General features: G+C 41.9%; 1 protein-coding gene across 1 annotated transcript in view; it reads left to right on the plus strand.

Moving 5' to 3' along the window:
* The window catches only part of LOC143651367 (seizure 6-like protein), a 69,811-nt gene extending 47,124 nt beyond the window's left edge, over positions 1-22,687 (plus strand). The window contains 6 exon segments of the mRNA XM_077122299.1: positions 7,921-8,113; positions 16,890-17,055; positions 20,548-20,714; positions 21,622-21,702; positions 21,705-21,719; positions 21,722-22,687. Of these exon segments, the coding sequence (XP_076978414.1) occupies positions 7,921-8,113; positions 16,890-17,055; positions 20,548-20,714; positions 21,622-21,702; positions 21,705-21,719; positions 21,722-21,861 (762 nt within the window). The 3' untranslated portion in view covers positions 21,862-22,687.
* Positions 22,688-23,255: the final 568 nt, after the last annotated feature.

A 23,255-nucleotide genomic window follows, 5' to 3' on the forward strand; every position in this document is an offset into this window, starting at 1 on the left:
TGTCCACGCTCAAAAGATTGAGAATATGGCCCAGTCAAAGGAACAAACCAATAGCTCAAATGAGACACAAGAGCTGAGACAACTAATCCTGAATATACGAACAGAAATGGAAAACCTCTTCAAAAATGAAATTGATAAATTGAGGGAGGACATGAAGAGGACATGGGCTGAACATAAAGAAGAAATAGAAAAACTGAAAAAACAAATCGCAGAACTTATGGAAGTGAAGGATAAAGTAGCAAACATAGAAAAAATAATGGATAGCTACAATGATAGATTTAAAGAGACAGAAGATAGAATTAGTGATTTGGAGGATGGAACATCTGAATCCCAAAAAGAAACAGAAACTATCGGGAAAAGAATGGAAAAATTTGAACAGGGTATCAGGGAACTCAAGGACAATATGAACCGCACAAATATACGTGTTGTGGGTGTCCCAGAAGGAGAAGAGAAGGGAAAAGGAGGAGAAAAACTAATGGAAGAAATTTTCACTGAAAATTTCCCAACTCTTATGAAAGACCTAAAATTACAGATCCAAGAAGTGCAGCGCACCCCAAAGAGATTAGACCCAAATAGGCGTTCTCCAAGACACTTACTAGTTAGAATGTCAGAGGTCAAAGAGAAAGAGAAGATCTTGAAAGCAGCAAGAGAAAAACAATCCATTACATACAAGGGAAACCCAATAAGACTTTGTGTAGATTTCTCAGCAGAAACCATGGAAGCTAGAAGACAGTGGGATGATATAATTAAAATACTAAAAGAGAAAAACTGCCAACCAAGACTCCTATATCCAGCAAAATTATCCTTCAAAAATGAGGGAGAAATTAAAACATTCTCAGACAAAAAGTCACTGAAAGAATTTGTGACCAAGAGACCAGCTCTGCAAGAAATACTAAAGGGAGCACTAGAGTCAGATACAAAAAGACAGAAGAGAGAGATATGGAAAAGAGTGTAGAAAGAAGGAAAATCAGATATGATATATATAATACAAAAGGCAAAATGTTAGAGGAAAATATTATCCAAACAGTAATAACACTAAATGTCAATGGACTGAATTCCCCAATCAAAAGACATAGATTGGCAGAATGGATTAAAAAACAGGATCCTTCGATATGCTGTCTACAGGAAACACATCTTAGACCCAAAGATAAACATAGGTTGAAAGTGAAAGGTTGGGAAAAGATATTTCATGCAAATAACAACCAGAAAAGAGCAGGAGTGGCTATACTAATATCCAACAAATTAGACTTCAAATGTAAAACAGTTAAAAGAGACAAAGAAGGACACTATCTACTAATAAAAGGAACAATTAAACAAGAAGACATAACAATCATAAATATTTACGCACCGAATCAGAATGCCCCAAAATACGTGAGGAATATACTGCAAACACTGAAAAGGGAAATAGACTCATATACCATAATAGTTGGAGACTTCAACTCACCACTCTCATCAAGGGACAGAACATCTAGACAGAGGATCAACAAAGAAATAGAGAATCTGAATATTACTATAAATGAACTAGACTTAATAGACATTTATAGGACATTACATCCCACAACAGCAGGATACACCTTTTTCTCAAGTGCTCATGGATCATTCTCAAAGATAGACCATATGCTGGGTCACAAAGCAAGTCTTAACAAATTTAAAAAGATTGAAATCTTACACAACACTTTCTCGGACCATAAAGGAATGATGTTGGAAATCAATAATAGGCAGAGTGCCAGAAAATTCACAAATACGTGGAGGCTCAACAACACACTCCTAAACAACGACTGGGTCAAAGAAGAAATTGCAAGAGAAATTAGCAAATACCTCGAGGCGAATGAAAATGAAAACACAACATATCAAAACTTATGGGACGCAGCAAAGGCAGTGCTAAGAGGGAAATTTATTGCTCTAAATGCCTATATCAGAAAAGAAGAAAAGGCAAAAATTCAGGAATTAACTATCCATTTGGAAGAACTGGAGAAAGAACAGCAAGCTAACCCCAAAGCAAGCAAAAGGAAAGAAATAACAAAGATTAGAGCACAAATAAATGAAATTGAAAACATGAAAACAATAGAGAAAATCAATAAGGCCAGAAGTTGGTTCTATGAGAAAATCAATAAGATTGATGGGCCCTTAGCAAGATTGACAAAAAGAAGAAGAGAGAGGATGCAAATAAATAAGATCAGAAATGGAAGAGGAGACATAACTACTGACCTCACAGAAATAAAGGAGGTAATAACAGGATACTATGAACAACTTTACGCTAATAAATACAACAATTTAGAGGAAATGGACGGGTTCCTGGAAAGACATGAACAACCAACTTTGACTCAAGAAGACATAGATGACCTCAACAAACCAATCACAAGTAAAGAAATTGAATTAGTCATTCAAAAGCTTCCTAAAAAGAAAAGTCCAGGACCAGATGGCTTCACATGTGAATTCTACCAAACGTTCCAGAAAGAATTAGTACCAATTCTCTTCAAACTCTTCAAAAAAATCGAAGTGGAGGGAAAACTACCTAATTCATTCTATGAAGCCAACATCACCCTCATACCAAAACCAGGCAAAGATATTACAAAAAAAGAAAACTACAGACAAATCTCTCTAATGAATACAGATGCAAAAATCCTCAATAAAATTCTAGCAAATCGTATCCAACAACACATTAAAAGAATTATACATCATGACCAAGTAGGATTCATCCCAGGTATGCAAGGATGGTTCAACATAAGAAAATCAATTAATGTAATACACCATATCAACAAATCAAAGCAGAAAAATCACATGATCATCTCAATTGATGCAGAGAAGGCATTCGACAAGATTCAACATCCTTTCCTGTTGAAAACACTTCAAAAGATAGGAATACAAGGGAACTTCCTTAAAATGATAGAGGGAATATATGAAAAACCCACAGCTAATATCATCCTCAATGGGGAAAAATTGAAAACTTTCCCCCTAAGATCAGGAACAAGACAAGATGTCCACTATCACCACTATTATTCAACATTGTGTTGGAGGTTCTAGCCAGAGCAATTAGACAAGAAAAAGAAATACAAGGCATCAAAATTGGAAAGGAAGAAGTAAAACTATCACTGTTTGCAGACGATATGATACTATACGTCGAAAACCCGGAAAAATCCACAACAAAACTACTAGAGCTAATAAATGAGTACAGCAAAGTAGAGCAAAGTAGCAGGTTACAAGATCAACATTCAAAAATCTGTAGCATTTCTATACACTAGTAAGGAACAAGCTGAGGGGGAAATCAAGAAACGAATCCCATTCACAATTGCAACTAAAAGAATAAAATACCTAGGAATAAATTTAACTAAAGAGACAAAAAACCTATATAAAGAAAACTACAAAAAACTGCTAAAAGAAATCACAGAAGACCTAAATAGATGGAAGGGCATACCGTGTTCATGGATTGGAAGACTAAATATAGTTAAGATGTCAATCCTACCTAAATTGATTTACAGATTCAATGCAATACCAATCAAAATCCCAACAACTTATTTTTCAGAAATAGAAAAACCAATAAGCAAATTTATCTGGAAGGGCAGGGTGCCCTGAATTGCTAAAAACATCTTGAGGAAAAAAAACGAAGCTGGAGGTCTCGCGCTGCCTGACTTTAAGGCATATTATGAAGCCACAGTGGTCAAAACAGCATGGTATTGGCATAAAGATAGATATATCGACCAATGGAATTGAATAGAGTGCTCAGATATAGACCCTCTCATCTATGGACATTTGATCTTTGATAAGGCAGTCAAGCCAACTCACCTGGGACAGAACAGTCTCTTCAATAAATGGTGCCTAGAGAACTGGATATCCATATGCAAAAGAATGAAAGAAGACCCATCTCTCACACCCTATACAAAAGTTAACTCAAAATGGATCAAAGATCTAAACATTAGGTCTAAGACCATAAAACAGTTAGAGGAAAATGTAGGGAGATATCTTATGGATCTTACAACTGGAGGCGGTTTTATGGACCTTAAACCTAAAGCAAGAGCACTGAAGAAGGAAATAAATAAATGGGAACTCCTCAAAATTAAACACTTTTGTGCATCAAAGAACTTCATCAAGAAAGTAGAAAGACAGCCTTCACAATGGGAGACAATATTTGGAAATGATATATCAGATAAAGGTCTAGTATCCAGAATTTATAAAGAGATTGTTCATCTCAACAACAAAAAGACAGCCAACCCAATTACAAAATGGGAAAAAGACTTGAACAGACACCTCTCAGAAGAGGAAATACGGATGGCCAAGAGGCACATGAAGAGATGCTCAATGTCCCTGGCCATTAGAGAAATGCAAATCAAAACCACAATGAGATATCATCTCACACCCACCAGAATGGCCATTATCAACAAAACAGAAAATGACAAGTGCTGGAGAGGATGCGGAGAAAGAGGCACACTTATCCACTGTTGGTGGGAATGTCAAAGGGTGCAACCACTGCGGAAGGCAGTTTGGCGGTTCCTCAAAAAGCTGAATATAGAATTGCCATACGACCCAGCAATACCATTGCTAGGTATCTACTCAAAGGACTTAAGGGCAAAGACACAAACGGACATTTGCACACCAGTGTTTATAGCAGCATTATTTACAATTGCAAAGAGATGGAAACAGCCAAAATCTCCATCAACAGAAGAGTGGCTAAACAAACTGTGGTATATACATACGATGGAATATTATGCAGCTTTAAGACAAGATAAACTTATGAACCATGTAATAACATGGATGGACCTAGAGAATATTATGCTGAGTGAATCCAGCCAAAAACTAAAGGACAAATACTGTATGGTCCCACTGATGTGAACGGACATTCGAGAATAAACTTGAAATATGTCATTGGTAACAGAGTTCAGCAGGAGTTAGAAACAGGGTAAGACAATGGGTAATTGAAGCTGAAGGGATACAGACTGTGCAACAGGACTAGATACAAAAACTCAAAAATGGACAGCACAATAATACCTAATTGTAAAGTAATCATGTTAAAACACTGAATGAAGCTGCATCTGAGCTATAGGTTTTTGTTTTGTTTTGTGTTGTTTTGTTTTGATTTTACTATTATTACTTTTATTTTTTTCTCTATATTAACATTCTATATCTTTTTCGGTTATGTTGCTAGTTCTTCTAAACCAATGCAAATGTACTAAGAAATGATGATCATGCAGCTATGTGATGATGTTAAGAATTAATGATTGCATGTGTAGAATGGTATGATCTCTAAATGTTGGGTTAATTTCTTTTTTTCTGTTAATTAAAAAAAAAAAAGAGAAGGGATAATTGGAGATGAAGGGATACAGACTGTACAACGGGACTGGATATAAAAACTCAGAAATGGACAGCACAATACTACCCAATTGTAATGCAATTATGTTAAAACACTGAATGAAGCTGCATGTGAGGTATAGGTTTTTTGTTTTTGTTTTTTTTGTTTTTTTTTTCTTTCTATTATTGTTTTAATTCTTATTCTGTTGTGCTGGAAAACATACCAAAAACCACTACAACTTTCATTACCACCTCTCAATCTCTTGCCACTCTTTCTCCAGCTTCTCATAGTTGGGCATGTTGATTCTTCTAAGTAAAGTTCTCACCCATTCTCTTCTAGAAACTGTCCTTTCTGATGGTTTCAAATAGAGAAACAAACACCTTAAACAGTCAAAGAGTAATATGAAAATACAAGTAGATGGTGGCTGAGTCATTTCCATAATGCTCTGCACCTTTATGCAGAATCCTCAAATGAATGCGAACAAAATGAGCTTAGGCATGCCTCAGGATGGTGAAATTTGTTACAGATTTTCCCCCTAGAATGCCAGGATTTGCATGTAGCATACATGAACTATGAACTATTAGAATAGGATGAACTCTTCTAATCTTTCTAATTTATTTTATCCCCCCTGAAAAGTTTTTGATAAATCAATAGGAGCATGTGTGTGTGTGGGGGGGAATTTGAGACTTAGCATCGAGAAAATATGTTATTTTTCTGTGGTGCATGTGGCATATATGTCTTAGACAATTCACTTAAACACAATAGTAATCCATATGGAATGAAATAGTCAATAGAAACTTTTATGAATCTAGTTTGGAAAGGTGATATTATGCAATACATTGCAGTGTGTTGAAATACTCCAGCCAAGTAGGGGACACTTGATTGTGGTCACTTTACTTAAAGTCACTGGGCCTCAGCATCCTTCAATGGAAAATGAGTTTGATATCTACGTCTCTGTCTACATTTATGTCTACATCTACATCTATATCCATATCTACACATATCTATAGCATTTATACCTCTACCTATACATACACCTTTATCAATTTGTATCATTATATCCACCTATATCTTCTATTGTTATGAGAAATAAGAAAACATATCAGAACCTCCTACTATAATGTCTTCCTTAAAGCTGGAGCTCAATATTATTTTTGTGCCTATCCATTCTTTGTCCTTTCTTAAGACCACAAAAAGCCAATTTTAGAATTTAATCATACTCAGAACATTTTTTTCTTAAATAATTGTGATAAAGCATATTGTATCCATTATCAAATATTATTCCTAAAGTTCTGTGGGAAATTAGATGCCCCAAATAAATTATGATGAATAGTTGGCACATGGTAGATATTTGGGTAATCTTTGAAACATTAGAATCAATTCCAAATTGCTCGCTACTGCTTCAGACAACATATCCATGCAAATAATAAGTTAATGTGTAGAATGGACTGTAAGATAACTCAGACCCACTATGTGTCTAGTACTGAATGGAGCTCACTATCAGGCACCTATTATGTGCTGGGCACGGCTATGAGCACTGGGGAGTATCATGATGAGCAGAACTGGTGACGTGCCTACCCTAGAGGAGTTCATGATCTTGTGGTTGAGACAGACACACAGAGGACGTGAGAATGCTGTGTATTAAGGACTCTAGTACATGTTTATAGGGGACACTGTAGAATCACAGTGGAGGGATAAGCACGTTCCTTGGTAGTCAAGGAAGACTTCACGGAGGAGCTGGGCACTGGTGAATGAATAAGAGTTCATCAAAGAGAAGAGAAACTAAGGTGTATGGCCAAAAGGAGAGAGGGCTTATGGGTTGATACCTGCCCTGCTTAGATGAAGGACTGAGAGCCTGGGATTGCCTCTTCAGACTGGGTACTGGGAACCATCTAAAGCACCCCCTCTGTTTACTCAGTGACCCTCTTTCTCCTCCAAGCATAGAAAGAGAACCTGGCAAAGCAAGAATGCAGTTCTTTGAGGAAAGTGTTGAGTGCTCTGGAGCTGGGGTCACTATTTGGGGACATAAGAGAGTTGGCCTGAGAATGCCCAAAACAATAACCCCCCCCCACCTCCTCACTTTTTGCAGGAGGGAGCAAAATGTACTCAATTATTCTAAAATATTTTTCTAAAAAATAGTGCCAGGCACTGTTTTAGGTGCTAGGAACAAGGAACAGCATGGAAAAACCCCTCCCCTCATCCTGGTGGAAAGCCTTCACCAGCTCCAGGAAAATGTATCTCAGCCAGAGCATCCAGAAGCATCTGCCAAGGGCCTCTCTCATGAGATCAGGCCCACGGGCCTTTTGAAATGCCTCTGTCCCTGCAGCTTGATGTCAGTCTGTTCCCTCAGCCTTTGAGAAGAGAAGAGGGGCCCATAAGTTCCTGGAGATCCTGTGGGCTGGGATGTGGGTGCTGTGGGTCCCATTGCTGGGGCGCAGTTGTGGGTACAGCCCTGAGAATGCCTGGGGCTGCTTGGGGGGTGCCACACTGGAAGTACCTGGGACCATTGGGGGTGTCGCATTGGCAGTGCCTGGGGCCAGTTGAGGTTGTTGCATGGGTGTCCTCACGGGCTGGGGTGAGGGGCTGTCTGAAACATGACTCAGAGTCTCTCTGTGTCTGCCCCTGCCTGTCTCCAGGTGAAAAGTGTGAACCTCTCTGAGGGAGAGCTGCTGTCCATCCATGGGGTGGATGGCCCCACCCTGACTGTCCTGGCCAACCAGACACTCCTGGTGGAGGGCCAGGTAATCTGCAGCCCCACCAATACCATCTCCGTCTACTTCCAGACCTTCCAGGATGACAGCCTTGGGACCTTCCAGCTGCATTACCAGAGTAGGGTCAAGCCAAGGCTGATAAGGTATAGGTTTGCCTCAGTTTCCCTCCAGAGCCAGGGGTTCTTAAACTTTTTGTGCCTATGGACCCTGTCTCAGAATCATGTTTTTAAAAGCATGAAATAAAACATGTACAATTAAAAAAGAAACTGGTTATATTGAATCACAATTGTCAAAATACTGTTTTCATCTATGATAAAGTAATCTATGTGCTACTTTATTAACACATCAAATAATAAAATCTGGTGGCATTTATGATAATGACTGTAATTCCAAAATACTGAGGAACATAAAAATATGCCAAGATATCCATTATGATATAATATCTGTAATGTCTTTTGGTGACAAAGTCATGGGTTCTACCAATGTATTGCAGTTTGTGGCTTCCATTCATGATTGAAGGAAACAGTTTAGCTAAGTTGATGAAAGTAAGCAAGCCACATTTTCCCATTCAAGTTTGTGGCCCCCTGAATTTGATGCATAGATTCCTTAAGAGCCAAGGACTCCTGGTAAAGGGCCCCTGCCACAGGGTTCTCACTCTCTCTTTTCTTTTTCTACAATTTTTCTTCTCTTTTTGTCTGTTGCTAAGTCACCTCTCTTTTGCTTTCTATTAATCACTCTCTTCTCTCCTCTCCTCTCTTCCTCTTTCCTTCTTTTCTATTCCTTTCTTGCCTCCCTTCCCTCTCTTCCTTCCCCCTTCCATCCTTATCTCTTCCTTCTCTCTCTCTCCTTTCATACTCACCTTCTTCCTTCCCCCTTCCCTTCTTCATCATATATTTCTCTATCTCCTCAGGGGTTCCATGACCTCAGATCTTCCTTCCCTTAACCGGGAGCTCCCCTGCTTCCAAAATATGGGAGGTAGATTCATTAGCCCACATCTGACTAGGGACAACCATCCATGTGATTGCCAAAGTGACCAGATACCTGGAAGAACAGAGTTCTTTTTGGAACTTTTCCCTAGATCCTTTTGAAACAGGTTGCCAGCTATTAGGGGGATTGTCCATTTTTTACAACTTTCCCAGTATTGAGGCTACCCTTTGTTGCCTTTGCTAATTAAAAAATGAAAAAAATAGTTTGTTGAGCTATAAATTTGATTTTATTCCTCTGAATTAGGACTAGGAATGCAGGTATTCTGTGCTGTGGGAGAAAGCACAGGTATTGTATGATGCCAGAATTGGGATGGATTCTACTGTTTCATATGAAAATTGAGAAGTTGGGCTTAGCCATGTGCATCCTTTAATGTCCCCATCTGTTGAGTGCCAACTATGTGCCAGGCAATGTTCTAAGGAGGCTCTTTCTCTGCATTATCTCATTTAATCCTTACTATTAGCATGTGTGAACTGAACTCCTACCAACTGCACTGTAAGGATGAGAGAATTGAATCCACTCAGTGTGCTAAGCCCCTTTCCCAAAGTCACGTGGCTGAACATAAACCCATATTGAACTCCCTCCAAAGTCCAAGCACTTAACTCACAGGACAGTTTCCAAGCTTTTCATATCCCTTGGCATTATCTGAAGATCTGGTCATTCTAATTCTGGCTGAAGAGTTTGCATGTTTAATAGACACCTAAGATGTACAATAGATGGGACTAGACTTTCCTGGTGATACTGCCCTTCCTGTACCCAGAAGAAAGCCATTCTGTGTCCACATGGAGAGAGACTCAAGTGAGGTATAAGACTCATTTTCACCCCAAATCTGCTATCCATAGTTAGGGAGTTTTCAGCCTAGGGGAAGTGCGAAGCTGGCACTCTCAGCACCATATGATCAAAAGGAGTCACAAAAATACCCTCCTCTGGGGACTCCACAGTCCCCAGGATCCTTATAATTTCTCCTTAGCCCACATCAGCTCCCAGGATGTGCATCTTTATCTCCCCTCCTGAGGGGTGACTGTGTCTGCCTTTGCATATCTTCGCAGCTTTCATGCTGAGTTCAGCTTTCCCTGCTGGCCTGACTTTGGGGATGTCACTGTGATGGACCTGCACTCGGGCTGGAGTAGCCCACTTCCACTGCCACCTGGGCTATGAGCTCCAGGGTGCAAAGATGCTGACATGCATCAATGCCTCCAAGCCCCACTGGAGCAGCTGGGAACCCATCTGTTCAGGTATGTCCCCACCTCAGCCTGGCCAAACCCAGATGGTCACACTCAGAGGGGAGAGAACAGCCACCAGGGTGGCAGGAGTGACCTCAGCCCACGGGAAGAGACTGCTCCAAATACAGATGACAGCTGCCATTTTTTTTTAATGTTTAGTTTTTATTGTGGTAAGATCCATATAACATAAAATTTGTCATTAGTGACATTTAGTACGTTCACAGCATTATGTGATTGTCACCACTGGCTAGTTCCAGATTATTTTCATCACCTCAAAGGAAAACCCCATCCCCATTAAGCATCACTCCCCATTCCCCTCACCCCAACCCCTGGCAACTGGTGATTTACTTTCTGTCTCTGCAGATTTACCTGTTCTGGATATTTCATATGAGTAGACTCATAGAATATATGGCTTTCTATGTCTGGCTTCTTTCACTCAGCAGAGTGAAATGTTCATCCACATTGTAGCATATGTTGCTACTTCATTCCTCTTTATGGCTGAATAATATTCCATCCTATGAATAGACTACATTTTGTTTCTCTAGTCATGTGTTGATACACATTTGGTTTGTTTCTACTTTTTGGCTATTGTGAATAATGCTGCTGTGCACAGTCATATGCAAGGTTTTTTTTTGAACACCTCTTTTCTTCTGGGTATATGGGCCTGGTCATATGGTAATTCCATGTTTAACTTTCCAGAGAACTGCCAACCTATTTCCCACAGTAACTGCACCATTTTATATTCCTACCAGCCATGTACGAGGATTCCAGTTCGTACAGCAGTGTACAAGGATTCCACTTTCTTCACATCCTCATCAACACTTGTTATATTCCTTTTATATATATATAGCCATCTTAGCAGGTGTGAGGTGTTTTCTCATTGTGGTTTTGATTTGCATTTCCATAATGGCTAATAATGTAGAGTGTCTTTTCATGTGCTTATTGGCCATTGTATTTGCATATTCAAGTACTTTGCTTGTTTTAATTGGGTTGTTTGTCTTTTTGTTATTGAGTTGTAGCAGTTCTTTATAAATTCTGGATATTAGACCTTATTGTATATATGACTTGAAAATATTTTCTCCAAGTCTGTGGATTGTCTTTTTACTTTCTTTATGGTATCCTTTGGGCACAGAAGTTTTTCATTCTGATGAAGTCTAGTGTATTTTTCATTTTGTTGGTTGTGCTTTCGGTGTGGCTCCTACCTCATTTTGAGCTTAGGCAATAAGCCCTGAGCACCACACAGCACTGCAGTTGATCCTTATAGCAATCCTATAGGGAGGGAAGCACCATCCCTATTTTACGGGTGAGGAAACTGAGGCTTGTGGAGGTGAAGCCACTTGCCCAGAGTGACCAGATAAGAATTGTGAAGAATTCTACCTAATCCTGTCTGCCTCCCCCTAAGAAGAATTGGGCCTTCTGGGGCTGCAGGTAGAATCTGAAACTTAAGGGACAGAAAGACTCTAAACCCTTGTGTGTGGTTCTTCACATATTGAGAGGCCTTCCTGTTTATATAATCATATGACAAGCATCCAGGGAGCGTGCTGTGTGTGTGCAAGGCACCATACCTCATGCTGGGCCATGGCAGGGAGCCCATCCCAGTCCCTGCCTCACAGAGTTTCCAGTCTTAGGGCAAGGTGCAATGTGGAAGCAAGTAAACAAATGTGCCAACAAGAGGGTAACATGCTGTACTAAGTATGAGGAAGGAAATGAGTAGGTAGGGTGATACAGAGTAAACGAGAGAAGAGGTTCATTGGTTATTGCTGTGAGAGGTGTTGCAATGCAGTAAAAGGATGCAGGGAGAAGATGGAAGAGACAGAGAACCTGGCCTGGGGAAGTGGCATTGGGAGAGGGACAGGGAAGGATTTCCTGAGGACAAGACTCCCAAACTGGGATCTGAAGGCTGAGGAGGAAAGAAGTAGAAGTAGACTGAAGGTAGAAAGAGGATTGTTCCAGCTGAGGAACCAGCATGTGCAAAGATTTAGACATGGGAAGAAACTTAATGAATTTGAGGAAGTAAAAAAGAACCAATCTGGCTGAAGTGCAGAGAAAACTTCCAGATCCAAGATCAGGGTAGGGGTCAGTAATCCTGTTATTCAAGCTGTCTAGACTGTGAGAAAATATGTGGACCTAGCAGGAGATACTACAGTCCATCCGCTTTATTCACATACTCTGTGTTTTCAAAACTTTGCCTGCTCACCAGAATTTATTTGTAACCCCGCATTTGTTCGTGGTGCTTTCACAGTCATTCACTGACATGTGTCGAGTTTACTTGATGTATGTCTTTCAGCTCTCATACCATTAAAAAAAGTGTCCTTTTCATAATATATTTATACCATGTTTTTCACATTTTTGTGCTTTTTGGTGTTTTTCTTCTTTAAAATGTCTCCCAAACATGGTGCTGAAGTGCTGTCTAGTATTCCTAAGTGCAAGAAGGCTGGAATGTGCCTTATGGAGAAAAATACGTGTGTTAGGTAAGCTTCATTCAGCCATGAGTTATATAGTACCGTCCTTGGCCATAAAGTTCAATGTTAATGAATCAGCGCTTTGTGCTCAATAAGGGGTCTTTAAACAGAAGCACACATAAAACAAGCTATATATTGGCTGTGTATTGATCAGTGAATAAAAATCTTGTGACAGAGGCTTGCAGGAAGCTAATCCTGCATTTCCCCTGGGAGCAATGGCTCAGGGTTTGTGGCAACTTTATAGAACCTAACTAGCATGAATAACAAGAATCTACTGTATCGGCAGGGATTTAAGCATAGGAGCAAATGTGATCAAATTTGCATTTTTAGAAGATCACTCTGCCTTCTGTGTGGCAAACAGATGATTGGGGTGGTCAGAATGGACCCAAGGAGACCAATTAGAATGGCATCCACTATTTCATGGGAGTTCATAACTACATATATAGGATTAACACTTCGCAGGTGAAAAAAATGAAGGCTAAAAGCGGGAAAGTAACTTGCTTAAGGTGACAGGAGCAATTCCAAAAGAACCATATATAGAGCCCTTGTATCAGTCAGGTTCTTCAGAGAAACAGAATCAGCAGGAGGTGTGTGTGTGTGTGTGTGTGTGTGTGTGTGTGTGTGAAGTGATTTATTATAAGAAATTGGCTCGCACATTCATGGGGCCAGCAAGTGTGAATTCCATAAGGCAGGCTGTGGGCTGGAAATTCCAGTAAAGCTGATGTTAAAGTCTTGAGCCCAGATTCCCTAAGGGAAGCTGGCAGGCTGGAAATTCTGGTAAGTGTTCACTTTGAAGTCTGGAGGTAGAAATTCTTCTGATCTCTGAACTCCTCAGTTCTTGCTGTTAAGCCCCCTACCTGATTGGGTGAGGCCCACCCACAGTAAAAGCAACTGAATGTAATCCCATCTACAAAGCACCTCCAGAGTAGCAGCTAGGCCAGTGTTTGACCAAACAACTGGATCCTGTAACCTCGCCAGGTTGACACAGAAAATGTGTCATCTCAACTTTCTCTTCTTAGCACTTCCCTTATATTCTCACAACTCAAAGTGTGGTTGACGGACCAGAGAGCTTGTTAGAAATTGTGCAATCCTAGGCCCCATCCCAAACCAACTGAATGAGAATCTGCATTTTATCATGCCCCTCGGGTGCTTCATGGGCATCTGATGGCTTGAGAAGCCTGGGCTATACCACATTTCCAGCTCCAGTTGGCCCTCTTGGCCATCCTCAGCTATCCACAGAGCAGAATGGTATTAGACTCTTAAGAGTCCTGGTGGTGACCAGGAAGGTCTTGGCTGCCCATATTATCTGGGCCCCTACTCTGTGTGAGCCTCATGCAATGACAGTAGGTGGGAATGAGACACAATCCCTGCCTCCCAGGAGTTCATAGTCAAGTGGTATCCTAAAAGTACATGAGACCTGATAATAAATTCTGAGGTTTAATTTATTACACAATTTTCCTCCAAGGTCCTTCAGAGATTTTCTTTTCTTTTTTTATAAAGGGGATAGACAAAAAAAAAAAATAAACAAATGATGAGACAGTTGGTCTCCATGCCTCCCTCACGTTAATTTTTATCTATGTGTGAAATCCGAGAGGAATTAAGCCCCAATTTGTGCTAAGAAAGGTGGATGGGGAGCCATGGCTGGCAAATTGAAGCCATCAGAGCCATCAGTCAGCTTACTAAGGCAAGAAAGGGGAGCAGAGAGGCAGCAAATGAGCAGCAACTCAGGAAGAACAAATGGCCGGCCCCTCCACCAAAGAGAGCATCCTCCATCTCCTTAGCTCCTGAGCCATGGGGCAATAATGCTGGCTTCATTTTGGGCACCTACTCTTTGCCAGAGACTGCGCCGAGCCCTGTTCATACATCATTGTGTTGATTTGTCACCACAATCCTATAAAGAGGATGAAATTATTATCACCATTTTGTAGTGCTCAAACTTGAGGTTCAGGGAGCTTAAGTGACTTGTCTTAGATCCACAGCAGATAAGTGGCCCTGGTTTGAATCTAGGTCTGGCTTACTTGAGAAGACAAGAGTGCAGGAGGGCTGCCAGGAGAGAGAAGGAACCCAGTGCTCTGTCCATGGTCCCGAAATAGGCACTGAGCCACCTGGCAATGTCTTTGCATTGACCACAGCAGAGACGATGGCTGCTAGCCCTTTTCTTCTACCAAAAGCCCCGTTCAGTCATGCTGTTGTTCAGCCAACTTTGAATGAATGAATACCCACTAGGTGTTAAGCTTTGTGCTAGTGCTACAGGTTATAAATGAAAAAAATATTTCATTCAACAAATATTTATAAAACATCTACTGTGTTTCATGCCCCTTTTTGGGTCAGAGAAATATCGTCATGAGTAAGAAATAGTCAGCATAGAGGGGTGGCTGTAATAACAAGCCCTAGTGGGGGCAGTGAGCTCAATTCCCAACTCCTCCACTTATTAGCTGGGAGTCCTTGAGCAAGTGGCTTACACCTCTGACCTGCTGCTTTTCCCTCTTCTACAAAATGAGGAACTAGTCAACAAATATCCACTAAGCACATGCTGCATACCAAGAACTCTTCTAGAGGTTGTTGGTAGAAAGAAAAAAAGTCTGAGCTCTTGTGCAACCTACATTTTTAGAGGGGAAAATGCATAACAAAGCAAACAAAACGAGACATATTCTGTTTCCAATTGGTGATCGTGCCATGAAAAAAGACTGAGTGATAATAAAGATGATGGTGGTGCTGCTGATGGGAGGTGCTGTTTTAGCAAAGACATGTAGATGCCAAGAGAGGGAGCCAAGAGGGTACTGACATGTTTTTCACAAAGTAGAGTTCAACTCTTTAGTCCTCTGAGATCTCGTTCCAACTCTGGCTTACTGCCCCCTCTATGACCCCAAAGGTGGGAGAGGAGCTGGGAACTTGTGCTTGGGAAGGAAAAATGCTCAGGCTTCTTTGAGCCTCTAAGAAACATGGATGGCTCCCAGGCTTGACATCCTGGTTTTGGTATGGGCTTTGCCAAATCGTGACCTTCAGCTGTGACTCTGTATCTTCCTGGACTCACTGCCAAGCTCTGTAAGAGGTACCTACTGCTGGCCACCATCTCTTCCTGGTCTGGAAAGTTCAGAATAACTCTCCTTAACATTACACAAGAAAGCCACTTTCTAAGAACCAGACAACTCCTGAGAATAGGACTACCCCATCACATTTGTATAGCTCTTTCCACTTCACAAATCACTTTTTAATATTTCTTCATTGGATTTTTGTGATAAAAGCAACATTTGATTGTTGTAAAAAATAATTCAAGATATCCAAAAGTGTAAAAGATAGAAGCAAACCTATATTCATGGTTTCAATTAATCCTTGCAAATAGCTCATTGCAATCAGTTGGGGGAGACCATTTTCTAACTTGCTTTATTTTCATTTAGAAAACAGAGAGCATTTTCCTCTATTAAGTATTCTTTTGAGAATATTTGATAACCATATGGATAGTACATAATTTATTTCACCAAACACATGTGAGTGGGCATTTGTGACATTTCTCATTTTCCACTCTTAGAAACAATGTTTTAGTGAACATCCACATTGATAAATTTTGGGGAGAAACTTAACATCTTTTTGCAGGATAATTTCCCAAAACCATAATTACTGGATCAAAGGGTTTGAGCCTATTTTCTGTACTTTTTGCTAAATTGCATTCCTGAAAGGTCATAGCAATTTGCGCTCTAACTTGTCGTAATTGAGAGCAGCCACTTCCCGTCACTCTACCATGTTTAGATTGTATCTTTGCTTTTCATCTGGACCACCTAGGTAGACCAAAATAGAATACAGAAGATGTGTATTTCTTTTATTAGCAATGAGGATGAAATTGTAGTGCTTACTGCATATGCATATTTCTTCTTTGGTGAATTGTCTGGATATGTCCTTCTTGATTACCATTTTAAAATTAAGAATCAAGGTCCAGCCAACCAAGGAGAGGTCTTAAATTGCAGTCATTCCCTCCCATGAAACACACATGTTCCTGTTATGGATGAGATCTCCCGTCAAATAGGAGGAACCCCTCCCCAGGAGAACAAGTCCCTTCCATCATCTCTCTCACCCTACACTGCTCCCACCCACCTCAGGTGTGCAGTGTTCACCCGAGCTAAGAAGTAGGTCCAGACATCAGAAAGTATGAAACACTCACTCACTCACTCACTCTCTCTCTTTCTCTCCTCCTATCCTCATCACCCACCCTCCCGCTTCCTGGATCCAGCCCCTTGTGGTGGGGTAGTGCGCAATGCCACCATCGGCTGTGTCTTCTCCCCAAGTTACCCTGGAAATGGCAATGGAAGCCAGTCCTGTGTGTGGATAATTGAAGCCCCAGAGGGCCAGAAACTGCATCTGCACTTTGAGAGGCTGTCGCTGAATGACAAGGACAGGTAAATCGCCCAGCCCCGGTTCCTCCCAGAGAATTAAACTGTGGCTGCAGATTTGGAGTCTTGAGATAGCTGAAACGTTGGTTCATGGGAGTCAAGAAAGAAAATTCTAGGAAAGATGCAGGATTTTAGAATCCATCTGCTCCTGTCTCCTCCTTTTACAGATGAGAAGGCTAGGGCACCCGTACTTACCCAGACCACACATCAGAATAAGGAAAGAGGCAAAAAGGGAAATTGAGGTTCCCCTTTCTTCATTACCTAATTTTTTCTCCTGTACATCCCTTTTTGCAGTTGAACAAAGAGGGAGTATATCTTGAGTATCTGCTCTTTGCCAAGCCACATACAAGTCTCTGTGGAGAACAGGAGAATAGAGAACATTGGTTCCTGGTGTGATGGAAAGTTGAGATAAAAAAAATTGAGTTCTGCACGTGGAAGAACTAGGGAGACATTTCAAGGCAACATCCAAACAAGAGCATGTCCTTGGACTCTAAATAATATACACAGAATCCAGAATCTTAAATATTCTAGAAAATTTGTACCTAAATGTTTAGATTGGCTGATTTAGATTAGATTCCTTCGGAAACAGATGTGGAGATAAGGATGTGAGGTCATGTCATTTATTTAGGAGCTGATCCTAGAGATCATTGATACAGGCACAAAAAAGGGAGACAGAGAAAATAAGGGAATCGATACAGGATGCATTGATGAACTATTGGCTGCTATGGGCACCTGGTGCTCACCAGGGACCTCTGGGAGACTGTGTTGAGCATGCCTGGGACCTGGAGTCTTTATCCACCACGCCCTATCCATCACTGGGTGAAGGCAGTGACTACCCTGACATTTCCACTATTCTTTGTGCTGGTTGAGCATGCCAGCCATGGGAAGCCCTCAGGCAAAGAATCTCAGAGCTTGGGTAGGAAGCCATGAGCAAATGCCAAGGGCATGTGGGAGGGCACAAAAGAAATCTACTACACTTCAGAATATCAGAACCTTAGAACTCTGGAATCTAACAGAGTTCGAGTGTCCTGGCTTCTTTGCAGTATCAAACCTAGAATATTATTAACTCTTGAGGTTGGGAAAGGATTGTTAGAGAAGCCATCAGATCATTGACTCATTTATCCAAACTTTGAGTCCACTTCATCTGAGTCATCCAGGTTTGTCTTGAACCACACCATATCAATACATCAGCATTTTAAGGTATAAGTATATAACAGGAGTTCCAAAACATGGCTTCTAGGTAGCATCAGAATAAGCTCGGGGACTCTTTCGAAAACAGGTTCCCAGTCCTTCCTCCTGGGGATACCCAGATTGAGAGGCCAGGTCTGGCAAACTTTGGTGAAAGAAACTTTCTAAAACAATTCCTCAGGCCATTCTCTTCTGAGTGGGACTGGGGAGGAACCAGCCTTAAGTTTAGTCAGATAACAAGAATGAGCAGTGTGGAAAAAAGTTCAGCAAAATAGATATTTTTCAGAAAGTTATTTAAATCATCATAAATGGGTCAAACAGGCACACTGCTCACGAATGGGTTCTTGAAGTCCCTCGAAGGTCTAAGAAAGGTATGAGTTGACAATCACCAGAGTAAACTAGTATGTTAGTGAGAAAAGAGGTTTGCAATAGTTTGTCAAGGTGAAAAGTCAATGCAAAACCAAATGAAGACACTTACCAAGCTAAAAAGAAAAGAGGAATTAATTTTATCTGTTCCACGCACTTGGAAGAATAATCAGCTAAAACCCACAATATGTCAGTTGCGAGAATGCAGACCTAGAAAAGATTTCACAATCTTGGCAAGAGAACGGATAAAGGAACCCCAAAAAATTCAATGTGAGAAGTGTGGGGAAGGGAATAAAGACATAGAGGAAGAAATGAACCAGCCTGTTGGGAGGCTGAGGCAGAGGTTCTCATAAGGAGCTGGAAAAATTACAGCTGAAAGGTAAATTGGGGGCATATCCTGAAGGGCTTTGAATGCCTGGCTCTTCGTGTACAGGCAATAGTGAGCCACAGAAAGATTTTGAGTAAAGTAATGACAATGAAGGAAGATAAGGTGATTTCCCCCAAAGCGAAGTCTTTGTGAACTCCAGTCTGATAATATTCACTATAAAAGGGTGGGTCCTTTTGCCAAATGTGTTCGGGAGACACTTTCTACTCTTATCTTGAAAGGCCCTAAAGTTACATTAAACCAGCAAAGGCACTGACAAGTCCTGCAGAGAAACCCCATTTAATTTTTGTTCATCCCAGAATTTCCCAAACTCATCTGAACAAAACTATGAGCTAAAACTTATTACTACTGCAGACTTTCCAGCAGGGAACATAACTAGAAAATTACAATTTTAGAAGATTCAAAAAGATTTTGAGATCTTGAAGTTTTCCTCCAGAGTGACCCTCTTGCTTTGGCAAAGGCTTCAGCTCTTTGAAAAAAGAGTCCTGGCACACAGCCCCCAACAGAGGCAGCAGGGATCAGGGGACTGCAGCGATGCCTCTCCCTCCTCTAGGGATAGACTTTACCTCTACCCCAATCCTGCCCCTGTCCCCATCCAACTACACTGGACACTTGGTAAAATGAACAAACTGTGGCTCCAACATTTATGTGTCTTGGTGAGATTAGAAATTCATCTGGGCAATAGAAAATAAACTCTTTTTATGGATCACAATAAAAGACTCAAAGGATTAAAAGTGCCTGTTTATGACTCCATAAAAGAAACTTATCCAATTTGTGAACTATTTTTTCCTCCACTTTTGCATAATTTCTTTAAAAACACTGGGACAAGCAAGGAGCCAAGTATCAAATGGCTTTAATAACAGTGAAAACAAAAACCTAACATGTGTCAGCACTTTTCTCTTTCAGAGCATTTTAATTTGTCATATTCTCAAAGTCCCCTGTAGGATAGGTAAGGAAAATGTTGCAATCCCTTGGAGAAACTGAGGTTCAGATATGCTTTGGGATTTATATAAACTCAGTCAATGGGGAAATCAGGACCCCGGACCCTGCACATGTTGCTCTTAAGAAATGAGAATCAGTGACAAAGCCTGTTTGCAATCAAATGTTTAATAAATTTGACTTACATACCTATTTTGTGTTGGATGCTTCATACAAATGGTCTCTAGTCCCAACTCTATAATGTAGGCATGATTATATCTGTTTTATAGATGAGGAAACAGAGAGGTTACACGTTCTTAGTCAAGTCACACAGCTCAGAAATTAGAGTTGGGACTCAAACCCAGGTCTGTCTTGACTATATATGCCACTGTTCCAGGAGTGATACTGATCCATTAATCCCAACCTCTCAAGTATAATAATCATTAGATTAGTCCAGTTTATCATATTGTCCCCATCACTGTCACTTTTCATACAACCTCCGTAGAAATCCAAAGGCAGGATTCGAACCCAGGAATGAGGCCCCAGAAGTGGCACTCACTGCACCTCCATTCTGCTGCTCTGTTTGTAGTTGACTCAAGCATGGCCTCCCAATGTCCCTCCTCTCTTTTCCTGCCCGCCAGGATGACCATCTACAGCGGGGGAATCAACGCATCAGCTCTCCTCTACGACTCCCTTCAAACAGAGAGTGTCCCCTTCGAGGGCCTTCTGAGTGACAGCAGCGCCATCCGCATCGAGTTCACATCCGAACCAGCCCAGACGGCATCAGCCTTCAACATCCAGTTCGAGGGTGAGGGTACTGGGGGCCTCTCGCTCCCCTGGGGTGGTGGCGTGGGAACAGAGGAAGCATGGAGGGTCTGGGGTGAAGTCCTGGGAGATAGAAATCTGGACCAGCAATAATAGGGGAGACCCAGTGGCCAAAGTGATCCTTGGTCTACCTAAGACAGACCTGGCTTTCTTAACAGCCATGCCTGTCATTTATTGAGCACTTACTATGTGCCAGGTGCCTGTGTGCATGGTCCACATTGGAAGGAAAGAACTGTTATTAACTCCATTTTCAAATGAAGAAACTGAGGCTTAGAGGACTTGGATCTCTCACCCAAGGCCAACCAGCTAGTAAGAATGGAACCAAGATTCCTGTCCAGTCCCGAGCCCCTGCTGCTGAGCTCTGCTTTACTCTACCCATTGAGACCTCTTAGTGTCTGGCCATCTCTTCCTCCCAAGAGTTGTCAAGGGCCTCTCCTGCTCAGCCCTCAGGCCCTTCAGAAAAGGGTGCTTCTGGGTGCTTCATGCACCTTGGGAGAACTTTCTGTTCTGCCTGCCCCACAAAAAGATTGGCCTTTCTCATTGACACAGTTAGAGTAACAGGAAATCAGGTGTCAAGAAATCAGGTTATGGGATGTGGAGGATACATTTTAATATGGGAAGGAATGGAAGTTACAGCTCTGCAGGGTTGGGAGGGCAGAGATACTTAGTCCCATTTTAGAGAGGAGGAAAAATGAGGCCCCAAGAAGCCAAGTGAATGGCCCACGGGCCCCTCGGCAGATCTGCTGGAACTGGAATCCCTAGTCTGGGACTCTGTTTCCTTGGAGCTTCCCCAGACAAAAGGGGACCCATCTCCTGAGATGTACCACTGTGGGATGTCCCCTGACCCATGAGGTGCTACTTCTCTTTTTTTATCACCCTGCACCCTCCAGCCTTCGAGAAAGGTCCCTGCTGTGAGCCCTACATTCAGAACGGCAACTTCACTACATCCGACCCGACCTATAACATTGGAACCTAGTGGAGTTCACCTGCGACCCGGCCACTCTCTGGACCAAGGCCCAGCCATCATTGAGTGCATCAATGTCTGGGACCCATATTGGAATGACACGGAGCCCCTGTGCAGAGGTGCTCCCCTCTCCCAAGACACCCAGGGACCTCACCCATTCAGATGAGAAGACCAAGTCTTCACTCTGGGGCATGCCACCTGTTTACATACCCGATTTTTGCATTACAGAATCCTTTCCAGGGCTCACTGTTCTTTGGATTGGGGTAGCTGCTGGCCCTTGCCAAGTTGCAAAATGGATACATTTTAATACATTTCCCCTTCCTTCATGCTAGCCTCCACAGTATACAAGTTGGTGAGCAGCTCCCTGTATGGACTTAGGCACTTACTTACCCCCATTGCTAAGCACTCTAGTGCAGTGCACAACCCGGCCAACAATACATGGCAGCCCTGGGTCTAATTAATAATAATGATGATGATCATTTGTTAGCAGATATTCAGTAACTGTGCGGTGTATGTATATGATCTAGTTTAATTCTCACTGCAACCCTCTGAGGTACATAGTATTGGTTTCGTTTACAGATGAGGAAACTGAGGCCACAAAATGATGTGCCTCAGAACACCATGAGGGTAATTGGCTGAGGCAGGAATGGGACACAGGTGTCTCTGTTCTCAGAGTCCTGTGCTCTGAACCCCTCTGTACAATGCTGGCTATATAGAACCCTCATCCCCAAGTGCTCCCTGTACCCTGCCTTCTCTGTTACCCCACTTTCAAGGCCACTGAGCTTCCCTGAGCCTGGCTCTCCTGATGACATGTGGAACAATGAAGGAGGGACCCCTGCTCCTGGCAGCCGCTGCCTGGATGCAGTCGGCATGCAATCACAGCCCCGTCTTGGTGAGGGATTGATTTCAGTATTAAATGTGCTGGTTTAACAGAGCAGAATGTATTGGTGCTTTGTCCTCTGCCACATTCAGGACTTTGCAAAGCTATAAACACAGGGTGGAATTTAAAGGGCTAGGTGCCAGCCACGGTCCCATTCCTGCTTCCAGTTCAAGGCTGGGGCCTTTTATAATAACATTCAAAGAAATTATTGAGCACTTACCGTGTGCCAGGTGCTGTGCTGCAAGTCTGACATCCATGAGCTCAGTTAACCCAAGGAGTTCAATCATGGCATTATTGCCACTTTATAGAGGAAGGAAACTGAGGCACCGAGAAGCTACATGCCTTGTCCACATGGCAGGATGGGAGTTCAGGTCCATCTGACCTGCGTGTCCTGTCTCTTAGGTACTTTCTCACCCTGCACAAGGAGTGCAGCAGTTGAGGATTCATTTGGATCCTTGCGCTTTGTTCTTCTTTAGGAACTATTCTGCCTTTAGCCAAAACTTGGCCAACCCTTGGCTAAAGAAGGAGGCACATGGCCAGCCCTCATGTGATTTTCCACGCACATGTTTAACTGCAGGCAGCGAAGACACCTGTCCTGGTACTCGGCAAGCCACAGCTGCCTGGCGGCGTGGCCCATGCTGAACCGCAAGGTCACATCAGCTTCCTTATGAATACACCTT

Source organism: Tamandua tetradactyla, chromosome 12, assembly GCF_023851605.1.
Source record: "Tamandua tetradactyla isolate mTamTet1 chromosome 12, mTamTet1.pri, whole genome shotgun sequence".
Classification (NCBI taxonomy): domain Eukaryota; kingdom Metazoa; phylum Chordata; class Mammalia; order Pilosa; family Myrmecophagidae; genus Tamandua; species Tamandua tetradactyla.